Source organism: Entelurus aequoreus, linkage group LG26 (genome assembly GCF_033978785.1).
Source record: "Entelurus aequoreus isolate RoL-2023_Sb linkage group LG26, RoL_Eaeq_v1.1, whole genome shotgun sequence".
Lineage (NCBI taxonomy): Eukaryota > Metazoa > Chordata > Actinopteri > Syngnathiformes > Syngnathidae > Entelurus > Entelurus aequoreus.
In genome coordinates this window covers 35,239,634-35,258,166 of record NC_084756.1, presented here as the reverse complement: position 1 = coordinate 35,258,166, position 18,533 = coordinate 35,239,634, and the positions used below count along the sequence as shown (strand labels likewise).

The following is an 18,533-nucleotide window of genomic DNA, read 5'->3' as shown; positions in this document are numbered from 1 at the left end:
AATTAATCAAATCTTTAATAGACACGTAAACAATGTGATAAAGAACATTTTACATCAATCAAACTAGGGATCTAGATATCTGGTCAGGACACTCCTCACTCTTTTGCCTTCACCTTCATTGTCCATTCCTTTTTAGTGACTTTATATACTCTGGACCAGGGGTCACCAACCTTTTCGAAACCAAGAGCTACTTCTTGGGTACTGATTAATGCGAAGGGCTACCAGTTTGATACACACTTAAATAAATTGCCAGAAATAGCCAATTTGCTCAATTTACCTTAAACTCTACGTTATTATTGATAATTAATGATATTTATCTTTGTGGAAACACTGATCATCTTAATGATTTCTCACAATAAATATACTGTATATAGAAACAGATAAATATCAATATGCAACACTTTATTTTTATATTTTCTCTAAGTGCACATTTTTCAAATTGAACATTTTCAAATGATCACTTCTAACAGTCTTGTGAAATCACAATATCCCATTTTAACTAGCTAGCCACTAACATTTTTGAACAAATAATGAATTACTTTGCACCATGTTTGTACAAATAACTAATGTAAAATACAAAAGTCAACTCTCAAATTTTTCAATTCAATTCAATTATTTATTTATTTCGTACTTGGATGTGTACATTTCAACAACATTTCAACAATCTCACATACCTTACTGCATTCAATACACAGCCATGTCGAATAAATCATGTCACACTTTGAACTGGACACCAAATCTGTTATCTGTTTCTTTGTTAGTTAGTGAAGACCAAGTCTTTAAAATATTTTCTTGGATTTTTAAATTTTTTTTGAGTTTTGTCTCTCTTAGAATTAAAAATGTCGAGCAAAGCGAGACCAGCTTGCTAGTAAATAAATAACATTTAAAAAACAGAGGCAGCTCACTGGTAAGTGCTTGTCAAGTGTTTTGCTTTTTTCACTGCGCTTATCCCACACTTGAAGGGATGTACCAATGCTGAATGTGGCTTCTGGATTTCACTCAAAAGCCAGACCGTAGTTACTTTTTTCCTTTAGTTTGCAAGTTTTTCCAACGAAGAAACAGCTTCTTTTTTCTTCTTTAGTCTTTTTAGCAGTGTTAGTAGACTTTAGTTTCTTTAGCTGTCATTAGCTGTCTTTAGTAGCCTTTAGCTTCTTTAGTAGGTGAAAAACCTTTAAGGACAAAACACCACAAGATTAACATGCTGTAAAAAATCAATCAATTATCAATCCCATAATTTACAATTATTAATCAGGCTATCAAACACTTAACAATTAAACAAGTGCAAGAAAATGGATTAATATTTTCCCTTTAAGTTAATTCAGATTTGAAATAAATTGTCTCAACATAAATGCACCAAGATACATATAAAATACATTTAACACCAGAAACACAATAGATAAATGCAGCAGAAAACCCAATATGCAAATACATAAATACCTAACCAATTAACCACCTATTTTAGATACATATTTAAAATCCATATCCAATATAAATATATTATTAAATTAGCAGTGAAACACTCAATCTTAAACGCTGTCTGCTGGTAGAAAAATACCCCTTTTCTATGCCCTCACTAGCAGCCAATGATCCAACACAGTTAAATCCAACACTGAGCGACTTCACCCTCCTGATGAAGCAAACTGCTCCAACATTTATCAAACTAAGCAAAGAATATCAACACTTCCTTACCAAACAACAGTTACACAAAACACAGTGTGTATCCCCCTCTCACCAGCGCAACAGGTGCGCCACACCCACAAAGAGAAATAAAGTGCAATTTTACCGGCTGTCCGTTCAGCTTTTGGTTATAGTACACTTTTGGCACAACTCTGTGTTATCTGTAATGAACCAAACCTTTCTCCACTCTGCGCTGGCGTCTTTTGTACTCCTTGATTTGACACAGCTGTCTAATTACCGGGCTCGCGCACCAGCAGACAAGACGGGAGCGCGCCGCGTTATACCTGCGCGTGAACGTAAACTGATAATGCCGAATTATATACATTTCCTGGGGTTGCCTAGGTGAATAGGGATGTGGATGTGCTCTAAAATAAAACATTACCGTAATTTCCGGACTATAAGCCGCACCAGCTAAATTTAGGGGAAAATACAGATTGCTCCATATATAAGCCGCACCAGACTATAAGCCGCAGGGTTTTGATGTGTAATTAGCGTAGTATATAGGGGTTCCTGCAACCACGGAGGGGATTGTCGGGACAGAGATGACTGTTTGGGAACGCAAAGCGTCCCATTTATTAACAATAAATCTTTCAATCATTCAATCAAACTTTCACATCTTTGACATGGCGAACAGCATTCGTGCAGAGTACAAATAATACAACGGTGCAAAGTAATACAAAGTGCTCGCCTGTACGTTATCAAAATAACCAGCCTACCGGTATATGAAAAGTCAGTCTTTAATCATTGTGTCATCGTCTTCCTCCTGCGTACTAAAACCACCGAAATCCTCTTCGTCGGTGTCGGAGAAGAACAGGCCGTAAATAAGCCGCACCCTTGTATAAGCCGCAGGGACCAGAACGAGGGGAAAAAGTAGCGGCTTATAGTCCGGAAATTACGGTAATTTTATTAAGTGGGGTTTGGCTGGTTGCCAAGCAGCCGCAGTTACGCGCTCGCGCATCAGCTGACGAGAGTGCTGCTATTTGAGCTATTTTTAGAACAGGCCAGCGGGCGACTCATCTGGTCCTTACGGGCGACCTGGTGCCCGCAGGCGCCACGTTGGTGACCCCTGCTCTGGACCTAGACGTTGAGTACGCGACATACATGGCGGACAATAACTGATACAGTCTGCTTTGCCAGTTCAAAAGCATTCGCTGTTTTCCGTAGTCTTCACTTGACAGCCAGGTAATACAAAGCACATGCTACCTTTTTTATCACATCCACGGGAGGAAGGGACAAAGATTTTCGGTAGGTAGAATCACAGCTGACCTGGACATTTGAAAGTTCTCTTGCCGTCTGAGAAGTGTTGTATCCCAAATAGCTGCAACCGCGCGTTTCCTTCACTTAAGGTATTCATGTGTGATTTCCACAAGCATCTGTGCATTTAGAAGAAGGAGAAACACGGGCATGTCTGGATAACTCGCCTCCATCTTTCCAGTGTTAGCTCCGGTTGTATTGAAGCTGGATGTGTCTTTCTGACTTCACTTCCTCTCCGAACTCAGTTTGTAAACGATCAATGAGTCCATACAAAGCTAAGAGCCGGCGATTCAAGAAATACACGGCGCACTTACCCGTGTAAAAATATGTCAGAGGAGGGGAAACTTAAACGATTGATTAGTGTGGCTGAAACGGGGCTTAGGCTAAATAATTATACGTTTAAGGGGTTATCCGGCTTAGTGTAGACATAGCCTTAGAGTGGCTTTGAGCAGCATAGCTATGACATGACACTGATGTGATCAACACCGGGAAACAGCGAGGTCGAAATTTTAGGAAGAGTGCAGTTGATTGTCACCGAAGTCTGAGTTCCGACTGATCAATGCCCCCCCGATTAGTTCCTTTTTGTCTACATCTACTTCCTGTGTCCCTACATTGACTTGCAGCGTGACCTCTTGGCTGCATCTGTTGCGGCGGACTTTGAGGACCTGAGGGAGGACCATGATGACGCCATACTGCGTCTCGGTAAAAATGCCGTCCAGCGGAACATCGTTCACAACCGTCTGAGGAGGTGAGAAATCGTTATCAGGAAATAATACGTACACAATAGTTCATAGTATACAGCCTTGAATTGAAAAAAAACCCCAACTTTTTGTACCTAGTGGGGAAGTTGGTACATTGCGCTTCTGTTACCTGGTTGTTATTGTCAAGGTGGAACTGGACCTGGTAGTCACTGCCCAGCAGAGTGCTCTTTAGTATGCCATTGAACAGTCGGTCTGGGAAGAGCAGCTCATTGAGAATCAGGTGGTATTTGAACACGTCGGAGTCCTAGAAATTCACAGATCAATCAGCCTATTAAGTCTCTTTTGCCCACTTTGAGTTGAAGTCAGAATCCAGTTTTAAATGGGCCAAGTCGTACAGTGAAACGCAACCAAAGAATATGGGTGAAGAAATGTTCAGTATGTGTGTAGATAGGGTTTCTGTAGCGTGAGGGTTTCTACGGTGCGGAGTCACTAGCCCTGTGACCAACCCTCCTCATTCCCCTAAAGGAGTCCCGGGCTTGGGACTGGCATAGCTGAACAATCAATCAATCAATGTTTATTTATATAGCCCTAAATCACAAGTGTCTCAAAGGGCCGCACAAGCCACAACGACATCCGCGGTTCAGCGCCCACATAAGGGCAAGGAAAAACTCACAACCCAGTGGGACGTCGATGAGAATGACTATGAGAAAACTTGGAGAGGACCGCAGATGTTGGTAACCCCCCCCCACCCCCCTCTAGGGGAACAATGCCCTATAGAGAACAAAACGACCTAAGGTCTAAGGCAGGGGTCGGCAACCCAAAATGTTGAAAGAGTCATATTGGACCACAAATACAAAAAAGTAATCGGTCTGGAGCTGCAAAAAATAAAAATACTTATACAAGTGTTATAATGATGGCAACCCGTTGTAAGTGTCTAATTAGCTATATTAGCCTACTATCAAAATGACTTTAAAAGTCTTATTTAAGTGTTATAATGTTGGCAACACATGATGTAAGTGTCTAATTAGCTATATTAGCCTACTATCAAAATGACTTTAAAAGTCTTATATAAGTGTTCGTTGACAGAAATGTTGAAATGTAATATTTCTTCTACACATTTTTAGAACATTGGAGAACATTAGTAAAACTTCTCAGAGGGTGAGATAACTCCTGGAAATGACTGTCTTAGAATGGCCAAAGGTATAGATAGATGTGTGTGTCCAAGTTAAAAGGAAACATCTTCTTCTAATGGATTTATTACAATCTTTGCAAGCTGGGTAACGTTTGCTGTGGTCTGGAACAACATGGCACACAAACAACTATCAGAAATGCAGCCAATATTACATACAGATAATCTGTCATGAAATATGGAAAAATAAACTAAATACACAGAGGACATAAGTAAAGGAAAATAAAGGCCTACTGAAAGCCACTACTACCGACCACGCAGTCTGATAGTTTATATATCAATGATGAAATCTTAACATTGCAACACATGCCAATACGGCCGGGTTAACTTATAAAGTGCAATTTTAAATTTCCCGCCACACTTCCGCTTGAAAACGTCTCGTTATGACGACGTATGCGCGTGACGTAGCCAGTTTAACAGAGGTATGGCTTCCACATTGAAGCCAATACGAAATAGCTCTGTTTTCATCTCATTATTCCACAGTATTCTGGACATCTGTGTTGGCGAATCTGTTGCAATTTGTTCATTGAATTATGGAGAAAGAAGCTGAGCAAGCAAAGAAGAAAGTTGTCGGTGCGAAGCGGATATTTTGCGAGGGAAGTCAGCAACACAACACAGCCGGTGTTTGTTTACATTCCCGAAAGATGCAGTCAAGATCGAAGAACTCGGACAACAGAAACTCTAACCAGGAGGACTTTGATTTGGATACACAGACGCGATACCATGAGTACGTAGCTACGCTTCCAAACATTTGATCGCTTGCTATAACTAGCTCGAGCTAGTAGCTAGGAGCTAGCATAACAAACACCTAGGTGTTTGTTATGCGGGATTAATTTGTGGCATATTAAATATAAACCTGGTTGTGTTGTGGCTAATAGAGTATATATATATATGTCTCGTGTTTATTTACTGTTGTAGTCATTCCCAGCTGAATATCAGGTCCCACCCGCACGCTTCCAAACATTTGATCGCTTGCCCGTACGTGCGTGTCATGTACGTAACTTTGGTTAAATATATAAGCTTTATGAACCTTGGGTTAGGTGAACGGTCCTTTGGGCTGAGTGAGTGTGTGTGTTGTGCAGGTGTTTGAATAGTATTGGCGGGTTATATATATGGGATCCCGTCCATATAACCCGCTCGAGCTATAACTAGCTCGAGCTAGTAGCTAGGAGCTAGCATAACAAACACTGAGGTGTTTTTATGCGGGATTAATTTGTGGCATATTAAATATAAGCCTGGTTGTGTTGTGGCTAATAGAGTATATATATGTCTTGTGTTTATTTACTGTTGTAGTCATTCCCAGCTGAATATCAGGTCAACCCCGGCTCTCACAGAATCTTCCCTATCTGAATCGCTTCCACTCCCCACTAGTCCTTCACTTGCATTTTCCTCATCCACAAATCTTTCATCCTCGCTCAAATTAATGGGGAAATCGTCGCTTTCTCGGTCCGAATCGCTCTCACTTCTGGCGGCCATCATTGTAAACAATAGGGAACTTTGCGGATATGTTCAATTGACTACGTCACGCTACTTCCGGTAGGGGCAAGCCTTTTTTTATCAGATACCAAAAGTTGCTATCTTTATCGTCGTTTTGTACTAAATCCTTTCAGTAAAAATATGGCAATATCGCGAAATGATCAAGTATGACACATAGAATAGATCTGCTATCCCCGTTTAAATAAAAAAAATTCATTTCACTAGGCCTTTAAATGAGCTCAAATATACCTACAAATGAGGCATAATGATGCAATATGTACATACAGCTAGTCTAAATGGCATGTTAGCATCGATTAGCTTGCAGTCATGCAGTGACCAAATATGCCTGATTAGCACTCCAACAAGTCAATAACATCAACAAAGCTCACCTTTGTGCCGTGAGGAATGGTATAAAACGTTTGGTGGACAAAAGTGAGACAAAGACTTAGTGGCATAAAACACGTCTTTCTGTGGCAGCGTCAGAGAAAGTTATACATGTAAACAAACTGTTGACTCACAGTCCACACAACTACGGTGAGTTCAAGGGCCGCTGGAATTAGTAGGACAAAACGGCGCTCGCCAAATACTCTCATCAATGAAGCATACACACAAACATGTCAAAAAGAGGGCTTTAACTATTAGGAAGGTTTGTGTCGTGTTTGTCCTCCTACAGAAACCATATTACAACACAAAATATATTTTTCACCCCATTTTTTTTCAATTTCCATACAATTTTGAAAAAGCTCCATGGAGCCACCAGGGCGCCATTAAAGAGCCGCATGTGGCTCTAGAACCGCAGGTTTCTGACCACCGGTCTAAGGTACGATGTAGTTAGGGACCTACCAGTTTGGAGGAGTTAGTCTCGCGCAGGTGCTGGCGGATGGCCTCGTCCGTGGGCAGCAGCAGGGTAAAATCCGTCACGTTGACGTCCTTTGACAGGTTGTACATCTGTGAGCGAGATGGGTATTGAGTAGGGTTGGGTATCGAGTGGAACCGGGACTAACTTTCCGATTCTCCCGGAATCGTTCAAAAGTTTAAATTTCGATTCCTAGTTTCGATACCCAGTCCGCCGACCGGAAAAAAAGAATAAGTCCGCCGACCGGAAGAAGAAGCCGCTGAACACCAACGAAGAAGCGCCCACCCCCGGAAGTGTTAGCATAGCCGAGCCTATGTAGCCGAGCAAGTCAGTCAAGCATGGATAGCGGGCGTCGGCGGTCGAAAGTGTGGCTTTATTTTACTAAAAAAAATTAAATATCGGCGAAAAGTAACACGTGCGACAGGACTGTTTCGTGCTTAGGAGGGTGCACGTCGAACATGATGAAGCACCTCCGAGTTAATGGAGTACAAATAAATGCGTGTCCCGTCTTCTGGCTCCGACGCCCAGCCTGGCACCTCGGTGACTGCACTGCAGTCCGAATCCGGTAAGTAAAACAATATATATGCAATAAATAATGTGTTTTGCGCCAACGTTGAGGCAGCTAACAAATTAGCCCGCGTATTTTTTCATAGACAATTTACAACCTGCTAGCCAGGCTCCGCGATGTGCTCAGCGTACTCCGTTCACCGTAGCGGCAATGGGGAAGATGTCGGTGCCACAGACAGAAGAGGGCCACAGAAAGGTCACTGCACACAGTCAAAAGACTGCATCCCTTTTCAGAGGTGGAATCTCCAACATTTAGGTTAGTTAAGCAATAACGTTAGAGCTAAGCTAATTGATACTGGGCTAAACAGTAACAGCAACATTACATGTTTGTTTATGTTTGCAGGGATATGGTGACAACTCTCAACCCAAAATACATACCACCTTCCAGGGACTACCTGTCAAACACATTGATCCCGGCATGGTACAAGAAGAATCGGAGTTGAGAATCGTCAGGACTCGGAATCGAAACAAAGAATCGGAATCGGAATCGTACGAATTCAAACGATACCCAACCCTAGTATTGAGTAAATTAAGATGGCCGCCCTGCGACTGGCACGCATTGGGACACTTTTCTTACAAGAGCGTACTCTCGGAACAGACTGAAGCCGGGGGAGGAGTTCAGGAAGGCCATGAGACTGGGAGGCTCAGGTGGGAGGTCCGAAAGCGAAGGCAGCAGAATCTGAAAAGAGAAAAACTCTACTGGATCAGGATGACAATCAGTTATCAGTCGGTGTTAACCACACAAAACAGTACGATGGATACAACCATAGGCGCCGATCCCGTGGGTGCTTCGGGGCCGGAGGACTCACGGACAATGCCGAGCACCCACGTGGGATTGATGGCAACTTTCAATCTTTAAATTAATTCATGAAAATCAATATTGTTGTTTCCAGCGAGGGTTGGACTCTGCCAAGGCTGCCCTTTGTCACCCATTCTGTTCAGAACTTTTATAGACAGAATTTCTAGGCGCAGTCAGGGCGTTGAGGGTGTCCGGTTTGGTGGCTGCAGGATTAGGTCTCTGCTTTTTGCAGATGATGTGGTCCTGATGGCTTCATCTGGCCAGGATCTTCAGCTCTCACTGGATCGGTTCGCACCCGAGTGTGACGCGACTGGGATGAGAATCGGCACCTCCAAGTCCGAGTCCAAGGTTCTCGCCCGTAAAAGGGTGGAGTGCCATCTCCGGGTTGGGGAGGAGATCTTGCCCCAAGTGGAGGAGTTCAAGTACCTCGGAGTCTTGTTCACGAGTGGGGGAAGAGTGGATGGTGAGATCGACAGGCGGATCGGTGCGGCGTCTTCTGTAATGCGGACGCTGTATGGATCCGTTGTGGTGAAGAAGGAGCTGAGCCGGAAGGCAAAGCTCTCAATTTACCGGTCGATCTACGTTCCCATCCTCACCTATGGTCATGAGCTTTGGGTTATGACCGAAAGGACAAGATCACGGGTACAAGCGGCCCAAATGAGTTTCCTCCACCGGGTGGCGGGGCTCTCCCTTAGAGATCGGGTGAGAAGCTCTGTTATCCGGGAGGAACTCAAGAGTAAAGCCGCTGCTCCTCCACATGGAGAGGAGCCAGATGAGGTGGTTCGGGCATCTGGTCAGGATGCCACCCGAACGCCTCCCTAGGGAGGCGTTTCGGGCACTTCCGACCGGTAGGAGGCCACAGGGAAGACCCAGGACACGTTGGGTAGACTATGTCTCCCAGCTGGCCTGGGAACGCCTCGGGATCCCCCGGGAGGAGCTGGACAAAGTGGCTGGGGAGGGGGAAGTCTGGGCTTTCCTGCTTAGGCTACTGCCCCGCGACCCGACCTCGGATAAGCGGAAAAAGATGGATGGATGGAATATTGTTGTTGTTAATTTTGTGGCGAGTTTGGTTCGTTTTACATGATAAAAAAGTCACAAATCATATAGCCTATAATTAACAAAGTCTAAACAATATTTAATTGTGCCCGATAATGAACTTATGACACAATCAACTCGACTCTGAACACATTGCACACGAGCGAATGTCGGCATACTTACTCAACAGCCATACATGTCACACTAAGGGTGGAAGTATAAACAACGCTAACACTGTCATAAACATGTGCCCCATAGTGAAACCACACTAAACAACAACGACAAACACATTTTGGAAGAATATTTGCACCGCAACATAAACACTACAGACCATGAATTGATTAACGTGGACCCCGACTTAAACAAGTTGAAAAACTTATTGGGGTGTTACCATTTAGTGGTCAATTGTATGGAATATGTACTGTACTGTGCAATCTACTAGTACAAGTTTCAATCAAAATCAATCAATCGGAACAAATTCCCAGAATTCCCTGCAGCACCAACTCTTCCGGGACGCTACAATGTAAACAACCGCCATTGGTGGATCTACACCTAACATCACTGTAATGACACCACGTACAACAGCGTATCTAGTCGATACTACTATGATTACATCGATATTTTTTAACATCACAAAATCATCTTTCGTTTTTAAAAAATTTATATTATGTTTATAAACTCAGGAAATATGTCCCTGGACACATGAGGACTTTGAATATGACCAACGTATGTATGATCCTGTAACTACTTGGTATCGGATTGATACCTAAATTTGTAGTATCATCCAAAACTAATGTAAAGTATCAAACAGGAGAAGAATAATTGATTATTACATTTTAACAGAACATGTTAAACTAGAAAGTAAGCAGATATTAACAGTAAATGAACAAGTAGATTAATATTTCATTTTCTACCACTTGTCCTTATTAATGTTGATAAAATAATAGGTAGATAAATGACCCAATATGTTACTCCATATATCAGAAAGGATAGGAATAAACACGGTGGGGGCGTTTGTATGTATATTAACCAGGATATTAAATACATAACTCGCACTGATCTTAACCACAATGACCTGGAATCTGTGTGGGCGGAAATCAAATTTAAAAACGCTAAGCCGGTACTAATAGGGACTGTTTATAGACCCCCTAATCAGAGTGATTTCTATGGGGCTTTGGAAGAATGCTTGGCAGGGACAGACAACGTGGAGAAAATTATAACTGGGGATCTGAACACAGATATTCAACGCAAAGATGCGCCTGTCTTCAGATCCTTCAGCAAGTTTTGTAATCTGCACGGTCTTTCCCAGCTAATAGCGCTACCTACAAGGGTGTGTGATTCCACCCAATCAACCATAGATCTCATTCTCACTTCAGACCGGCCTAAAATAAAAAATAGTGGGGTCATGATCTGTGGTCTTAGCGACCACTATCTAACCTTCTGCACCCGTAAAATAGCTAAACCTAAAGCCAATGGCCACATAACAGCCCAAACCAGATCCCTAAAAAAATACTCCAATGACAATTTCAATTAAAATTAGATGAGTGGGACTGGTCCCCTGTGCTCGCGAGCAACATGGTCGACGTTGCTTGGGATCGCTTCAAAACGCCGTTCCTAAAGACACTAAATGACATGGCTCCCGTGAAAACAGTCAGGATCAAAGCCCGCTCGGAACCATGGATGAATCCGGACCTATTAGCTGCCATAAAAGACAGAGACAGGAAATACTCTGAATACCAAAAATGTAAAACAGAAGTAGATAAACAACCCAATAATATCAACCTCAAATTACTCCTTTCAACTCTCAAAAAGCAATGCAATAAATTAAGAAATAAGTCAACCAACCTGACTAAATCCTTTAAAAAAAATTACATTAACGACAAAATAGAGGAAAACACAAATAAGCCACGTGAGCTCTGGAAAATTCTCAACAACCAGCTTCCTGGTTGCAGCCAGAAACTTAAAACAAGACTCACCAACATCAGCATCAAGGAGGGTGACTCCCTCATTACAGACAAAATGGAGGTAGCTAGCAGACTTAACATCTTTTTCACCAGCATGGCCGCAACTCTTGTCAACAAGCTGTCCCACCACTCTGGTTGCTTTGGTGTAGAACACATTAAAGCCTTCTACAGAAAGCTAGGAGTATCTAACGATGATTTCAAATTAGAAATGGTCACAGCTGATGAGGTGTTTAAAAAATTGAGCGCGCTCCACCCTAACAAGGCCACCGGCCTTGATAATATTCCCTCCAGATTCCTCAGGGACTCTGCCTCCATCATTGCCCCGATCATCACGCACATAATAAACCTATCAATTACACAAGGCCAAGTACCAAAAGATTTTAAGATAGCAAGAGTAACTCCCCTCTTTAAAAAAGGAAGCAAATTGGAACCTGGCAACTACCGACCTGTTTCTATTCTCAGCTCCATTTCGAAAGTAATGGAGAAAATAGTTTATGAACAGGTCGATAGTTACTTTGCCAGTAATAAACTCATGTACAAATTCCAATCCGGCTTCAGAACTAACCACTCCACTGACACATGCCTTCTCTATCTGACCGACCACATCAAACATGAGGTGGACGCGGGCAAATACTGCGGCATGGTCATGCTGGACCTTCAGAAGGCCTTTGACACCGTTAACCACGCTATACTGTTGGATAAGCTCAGAGCAATCGGATTTAACAAAACCTCATGGAGCTGGATGCAATCTTACTTGGAGGGGAGGGAGCAGGTGGTAGAGGTGAACGGCACCGTGTCCCCCCCCCTCTCGGTGAGCTGTGGAGTCCCCCAAGGCAGTATATTGGGACCTTTACTGTTCCTAATATACATAAACGACATGTCATCGGCATGCGACTGTGAATTGTTTTTGTTTGCGGATGACTCTGCCCTGCTGGTATCCGGCAAGGACAAGTCACAGGTGGAGAAAATCCTCAGTGCTGAGCTCTGTAGAACTTGCACCTGGCTCGCTGACAACAAGCTATCCATACACTTGGGTAAAACAGAATCCATCCTGTTTGGGTCCCACATCAACCTTAAGAAAGTCAATGACTTCACTATAAAAGTGGGTGACATTGTTATCACCAGGAAAGATGAGGTCACCTACCTAGGTTCCATTCTAGAGGCTAACCTTTCCTGTGATAAAATGGCAACCAAGGTAATCAAAAAGGTTAACCAACGAACGAGATTTCTCTACAGAATCTCCTCTCTGGTCAACAAAAGCACCTTGAGGATTCTGGCGAGAACTCTCGTTCAACCCTTTTTCCATTACGCATGCACCTCCTGGTACCACAGCACCTCCAAAACCCTCAAATCTAAACTCCAAACATCTCAGAACAAGCTAGTCAGGTTACTTCTAGACCTCCACCCCAGATCCCACCTCACTCCTACCCACTTCTCTAAAGTGGGCTGGCTCAAGGTGGAGGACAGAGTTAAACAACTTGCACTGAGCCTAGTCTATAAAATCCGCTACACCTCCCTGATACCGAAGTACATGTCAAACTACTTCCTTAACGTAAATGACCGCCATAACCACAACACCAGGGGGAGCTCCACTAACCACGTTAAACCCAGATTCCGAACTAACAAAGGTCTTAACTCATTCTCTTTCTATGCCACATCAATATGGAATGCGCTCCCAACAGGTATAAAAGAAAGGGCATCTCTATCCTCCTTCAAAACCGCAATAAAAGTTCACCTCCAGGCAGCTACAACCCTAAACTAACACCCTCCCCGGATTGCTAATAATCAAATGTAAACAATCAAATGCAGATACTTTTTCTTATGCCTTCTGATCTCTCTCTCTCTCTCCCTCTCTCTCTCTCTCTCTCCACTACTTGATGTCCATATCCTCCCCCCCGCCTCCACACCCCAGATTGTAAATAATGTAAATAATTCAATGTGATTATCTTGTGTGATGACTGTATTATGATGATAGTATATATGATAGTATATATCTGTATCATGAATCAATTTAAGTGGACCCCGACTTAAACAAGTTGAAAAACTTATTCGGGTGTTACCATTTAGTGGTCAATTGTACGGAATATGTACTTCACTGTGCAACCTACTAATAAAAGTCTCAATCAATCAATCAAAAGCAGACTAATTAGGAGCCTTTGTTTGTTTACTTACTAATAAAAGAAAAGTTGTGTAGTATGTTCACAGGACAAACTTGTAATAAGAAACATATGTTTAATGTAAGATTTTTTTGTTAAAATAAAGCCAATAATTACATTTTTTGTGGTCCCCTTTATTTAGAAAAGTACCAAAAAGTCAGAGTACCAAAATATTGGTATTGGGACAACACTAATACACATACCGAGCACCCACTGGCAGAAACGTAGATCGGCGCCTATGGATACGACACACAATTTTTTTAATATGATCTAGAACAGACCTGGGCAAATTAAGGCCCGGGGGCCACATGCGGCCCGTTAAGCTCTTCAATCTGGCCCGCCGGACATTCCCAAATAATTTTTTGGGATGTTTAAGATGTAAAGTGTAGCTGCCATTATGATGTGCAGTAGAGATGTCCGATAATATCGGCAGGCCGATAAATGCTTTAAAATGTAATATCGGAAATTATCTGTATCGTTTTTTTTATTATCGGTATCGTTTTTTTTTTGTTTTTTTTTTATTAAATCAACATAAAAAACACAAGATACACTTACAATTAGAGCACCAACCCAAAAAACCTCCCTCCCCCTATTACACTCATTCACACAAAAGGGTTGTTTCTTTCTGTTATTAATATTCTGCTTCCTACATTATATATCAATATATATCAATACAGTCTGCAAGGGATACAGTCCGTAAGCACACATGATTGTGCGTGCTGCTGGTCCACTAATAGTACTAACCTTTAACAGTTAATTTTACTAATTTTCATTAATTACTAGTTTCAATGTAACTGTTTTTATATTGTTTTACTTTCTTTTTTATTCAACAAAATGTTTTTAATGTATTTATCTTATTTTATTTTATTAATTTTTTTAAAAGTACCTTATCTTCACCATACCTGGTTGTCCAAATTAGGCATAATAATGTGTTAATTCCACGACTGTATATATCGGTTGATATCGGTATCGGTTGATATCGGTATCGGTAATTAAAGAGTTGGACAATATCGGAATATCGGATATCGGCAAAAACCCATTATCGGACATCCCTAAATACGATAAAATGTCCAGTGTCAGTGCCACTCTCATTATTGTCTTGGTTTTTTTTTTGGTTATGACACTGCGCTGTTGCCATGGGAACAAGGCCACATGTGATCAAGCCCACCTACTAGTGATGTGTGGATCCATACTGAAATATCGACACCGCCGATACCATATCTTTATGCTCTAATATCGAGTCTCCAATAAAATAATGATACTTTTGATACGTCAGTTATTTGAAATAAGGTAGACTGACCGTACGTCCTCTTTTCCCCGGACATGTCCTCTTTTGCGGGGCTGTCCGGGCGGGGTTTCTTAAATGCCTCAAATGTCCGGCATTTTGAGTTAGGGTTGCGTGTAGAGCATACTTGCCAACCTTGAGACCTCCAATATCGGGAGGTGGTGGTGGGGGGGGTGGCTAAGGGCGTGGTTAAGAGGAGAGTATATTTACAGCTAGAATTCACCAAATCAAGTATATCATATATATATATATATATATATATATATATATATATATATATATATATATATATATATATTTATATATATATATATATATATATATATATATATATATATGAAATACTTGACTTTCAGTGAATTCTAGCTATATATTTTTTTATTATACATATAAATAAAAGACATACTTGAATTTCTGTGTTCTGCAGGCTATCCAGTAGGTGGCAGTATTGTCCTGTTTAAGAGTGTCACAACATTGCTGTTTATGGCAGACGAACTGCTTTACGGTAGACTAAACGTGACTGCTGTTGTTGTGTGTTGTTACCGCGCTGGGAGGACGTTAATGAAACTGCCTAACAATAAACCCACATAAGAAACCAAGAACTCTCTCTCCTTGTTGTGCACTCTACTCTCTAAAAGCCGTAGATGCTATGACGTGAGAACGGCTGTCCCCACTCAGGTCCGCATTGAGCTGGAGGGGGCGTGGCCTCCAGCTCCGGCTGAATACCGGGAGTTTGTCGGGAGAAAATCTCTGCCGGGAGGTTGTCGGGAGAGGCGCTGAATACCGGGATTCTCCCGCTAAAAACGGGAGGGTTGGCAAGTATGGTGTAGAGATGTCCGATATCGGTCTGCCGATATTATCGGCCGATAAATGCTTTAAAATGTAATATCGGAAATTATCGGTATCGGTTTCAAAAAGTAAAATGTATGAATTTTTAAAAACGCCGCTGTGTACACGGACGTAGGGAGAAGTACCAAGCGCCAATAAACCTTAAAGGCACTGCCTTTGCGTGCCGGCCCAGTCACATAATATCTACGGCCTTTCACACACACAAGTGAATGCAAGACATACTTGGTCAATAGCCATACAGGTCACACTGAGGGTGGCCGTATAAACAACTTTAACACTGTTACAAATATGCGCCACACTGTGAACCCACACCCAACAAGAATGACAAACACATTTCGGGAGAACATCCGCACCGTAACACAACATAAACACAACAGAACAAATACCCAGAACCCCTTGCAGCACTAACTCTTCCGGAACGCTACAATATACACCCCCCGCTACCCCCTACCTTCCCACCTCAACCTCCTCATGCTCTCTCAGGGAGAGCATGTCCCAAATTCCAAGCTACTGTTTTGAGGCATGTTAAAAAAAAAAGCACTTTGTGACTTCAATAATAAATATGGCATTTTTTTGCATAACTTGAGTTGATTTATTTCGGAAAACCTTGTTACATTGTTTAATGCATCCAGCGGGGCATCACAACAAAATTAGGCATAATAATATGTTAATTCCACGACTGTATATATCGGTATCGCTTGATATCGGAATCGGTAATTAAGAGTTGGACAATATCGGAATATCGGATATCGGCAAAAAAGCCATTATTGAACATCTCTACTTTTCGGGGCGCACATATGCTGAAATAATATGTATCCCCTCCTGACTTCATGTGTCATTAATGAAATGAGTCCAAAATCACAAGTTTTGTTGTAGAGCAGGGGTCACCAACCTTTTTGAAACCAAGAGCTACTTCTAGGGTAGTGATTAATGCGAAGGGCTACCAGTTTGATACACACTTAAATAAATTGCCAGAAATAGCCAATTTGCTCAATTTACCTTTAACTCTATGTTATTATTAATAATTAATGATATTTACACTTAATTGAACGGTTTAAAAGAGGAGAAAACACGAAAAAAAAGGAAAATTAAATTTTGAAACAGTTTATTTTCAATTTCGACTCTTTAAAATTCAAAATTCAACCGAAAAAAAGAAGAGTAAAACTAGCTAATTCGAATCTTTTGGAAAAAATTAAAAAAAATAATTTATGGAACATCATTAGTAATTTTTCCCGATTAAGATTATTTTAGAATTTTGATGACATGTTTTAAATAGGTTAAAATCCAATCAACACTTTGTTAAAATATATAACAAATTGGACAAAGCTATATTTCTAACAAAGACTAATCATTATTTCTTCTAGATTTTCCAGAACAAAAATTTTAAAAGAAATTCAAAAGACTTTGAAATAAGATTTAAATTTGATTCTACAGATTTTCTAGATTTGCCAGAATAATTTTTTTGAAATTTAATCATAATAAGTTTGAAGAAATATTTCACAAATATTCTTCGTCAAAAAAACAGAAGCTAAAATGAAGAATTAAATTAAAATGTATTTATTATTCTTTACAATTAAAAAAATAAAATACTTGAACATTAAATTAAATTGTCAGGAAAGAAGAGGAAGGAATTTAAAAGGTAAAAAGGTATATGTGTTTAAAAATCCTAAAATCATTTTTAAGGTTGTATTTTTTCTCTAAAATTGTCTTTCTGAAAGTTATAAGAAGCAAAGTAAAAAAAAATAATGTATTTATTTAAACAAGTGAAGACCAAGTCTTTAAATATTTTCTTGGATTTTCAAATTCTATTTGAGTTTTGTCTCTCTTAAAATTAAAAATGTCGAGCAAAGTGAGACCAGCTTGCTGGTAAATAAATAAAATTTAAAAAAATAGAGGCAGCTCACTGGTAAGTGCTGCTATTTGAGCTATTTTTAGAACAGGCCAGCGGGCTACTCATCTGGTCCTTACGGGCTACCTGGTGCCCGCGGGCACCGCGTTGGTGACCCCTGTTGTAGATGATGCTACATGTGTACAGAATAAACCACATGATGTTGGCACATCAGTTGAGGAAAATGAGTAAGTTACATTAATAACATCCCGTAATTTGATTTTGATATTATTATTGATTTCATCTTCTGATTGATTAAAAAATAACACTAATGGGAGCATTTTGAAACGTTGCCAGACTCAATTCCACCTATTTGACTGACGAACACATCACACAATTTATTCAGAAAGTACAAATTATGACAAATGGAGATACAATACTTTTAGCCGTGACATGTAAGTGTAAAAAAAAAAAACATTATGATTTGTACATTTTCAGAATGTGCTTGGTCCATTTTTAAACAAAGAAAACAAACTGAAGTTGTCTTTTTTTTTTTTTTAAGTTATCATGCCTTGATTTTACCAGTCCAGCCCACTTGGGAATAGATTTTCCTCCATGAGGCCCTTGAGCTAAAATGAGTTTCACATCTGTCAGAATAATTGTATGTAAATTATCACAAAACTTTGTGTTTCCATGAGTTCCCTTACCAAGCAAAAGGCTTTTAAAACTCCACCGTGTAGGATGGGAAGCGACATGAAGGTGTCGGTTTCTTTGATCTATTGTAATCCACAGGAAGATCTTGTCTTGACCCGAGATCTACAAAGAGGAGAGGAAGAAGGACCTGACGCAAGCTCCAGGCGTCTTTTCTTTCAATTGTTTTGTGACCGAGGGCAACGG

At 40.9% G+C, this 18,533-nt stretch overlaps 1 protein-coding gene across 2 annotated transcripts in view; it reads right to left on the bottom strand.

Annotated features, from left to right (window-relative positions):
* stab1 (stabilin 1) overlaps nucleotides 1-18,533 on the bottom strand; it is a 203,513-nt gene that overhangs the window by 99,546 nt on the left and 85,434 nt on the right. For both annotated transcript variants that reach the window (XM_062037804.1, XM_062037805.1), the window contains exons 32-35: nucleotides 8,298-8,399; nucleotides 7,141-7,245; nucleotides 3,802-3,936; nucleotides 3,543-3,671 (exon numbers count right to left, since the gene is read on the bottom strand). In XM_062037804.1, the coding sequence (XP_061893788.1) occupies nucleotides 3,543-3,671; nucleotides 3,802-3,936; nucleotides 7,141-7,245; nucleotides 8,298-8,399 (471 nt within the window). The remainder of the gene's footprint in view (nucleotides 1-3,542; nucleotides 3,672-3,801; nucleotides 3,937-7,140; nucleotides 7,246-8,297; nucleotides 8,400-18,533) is intronic.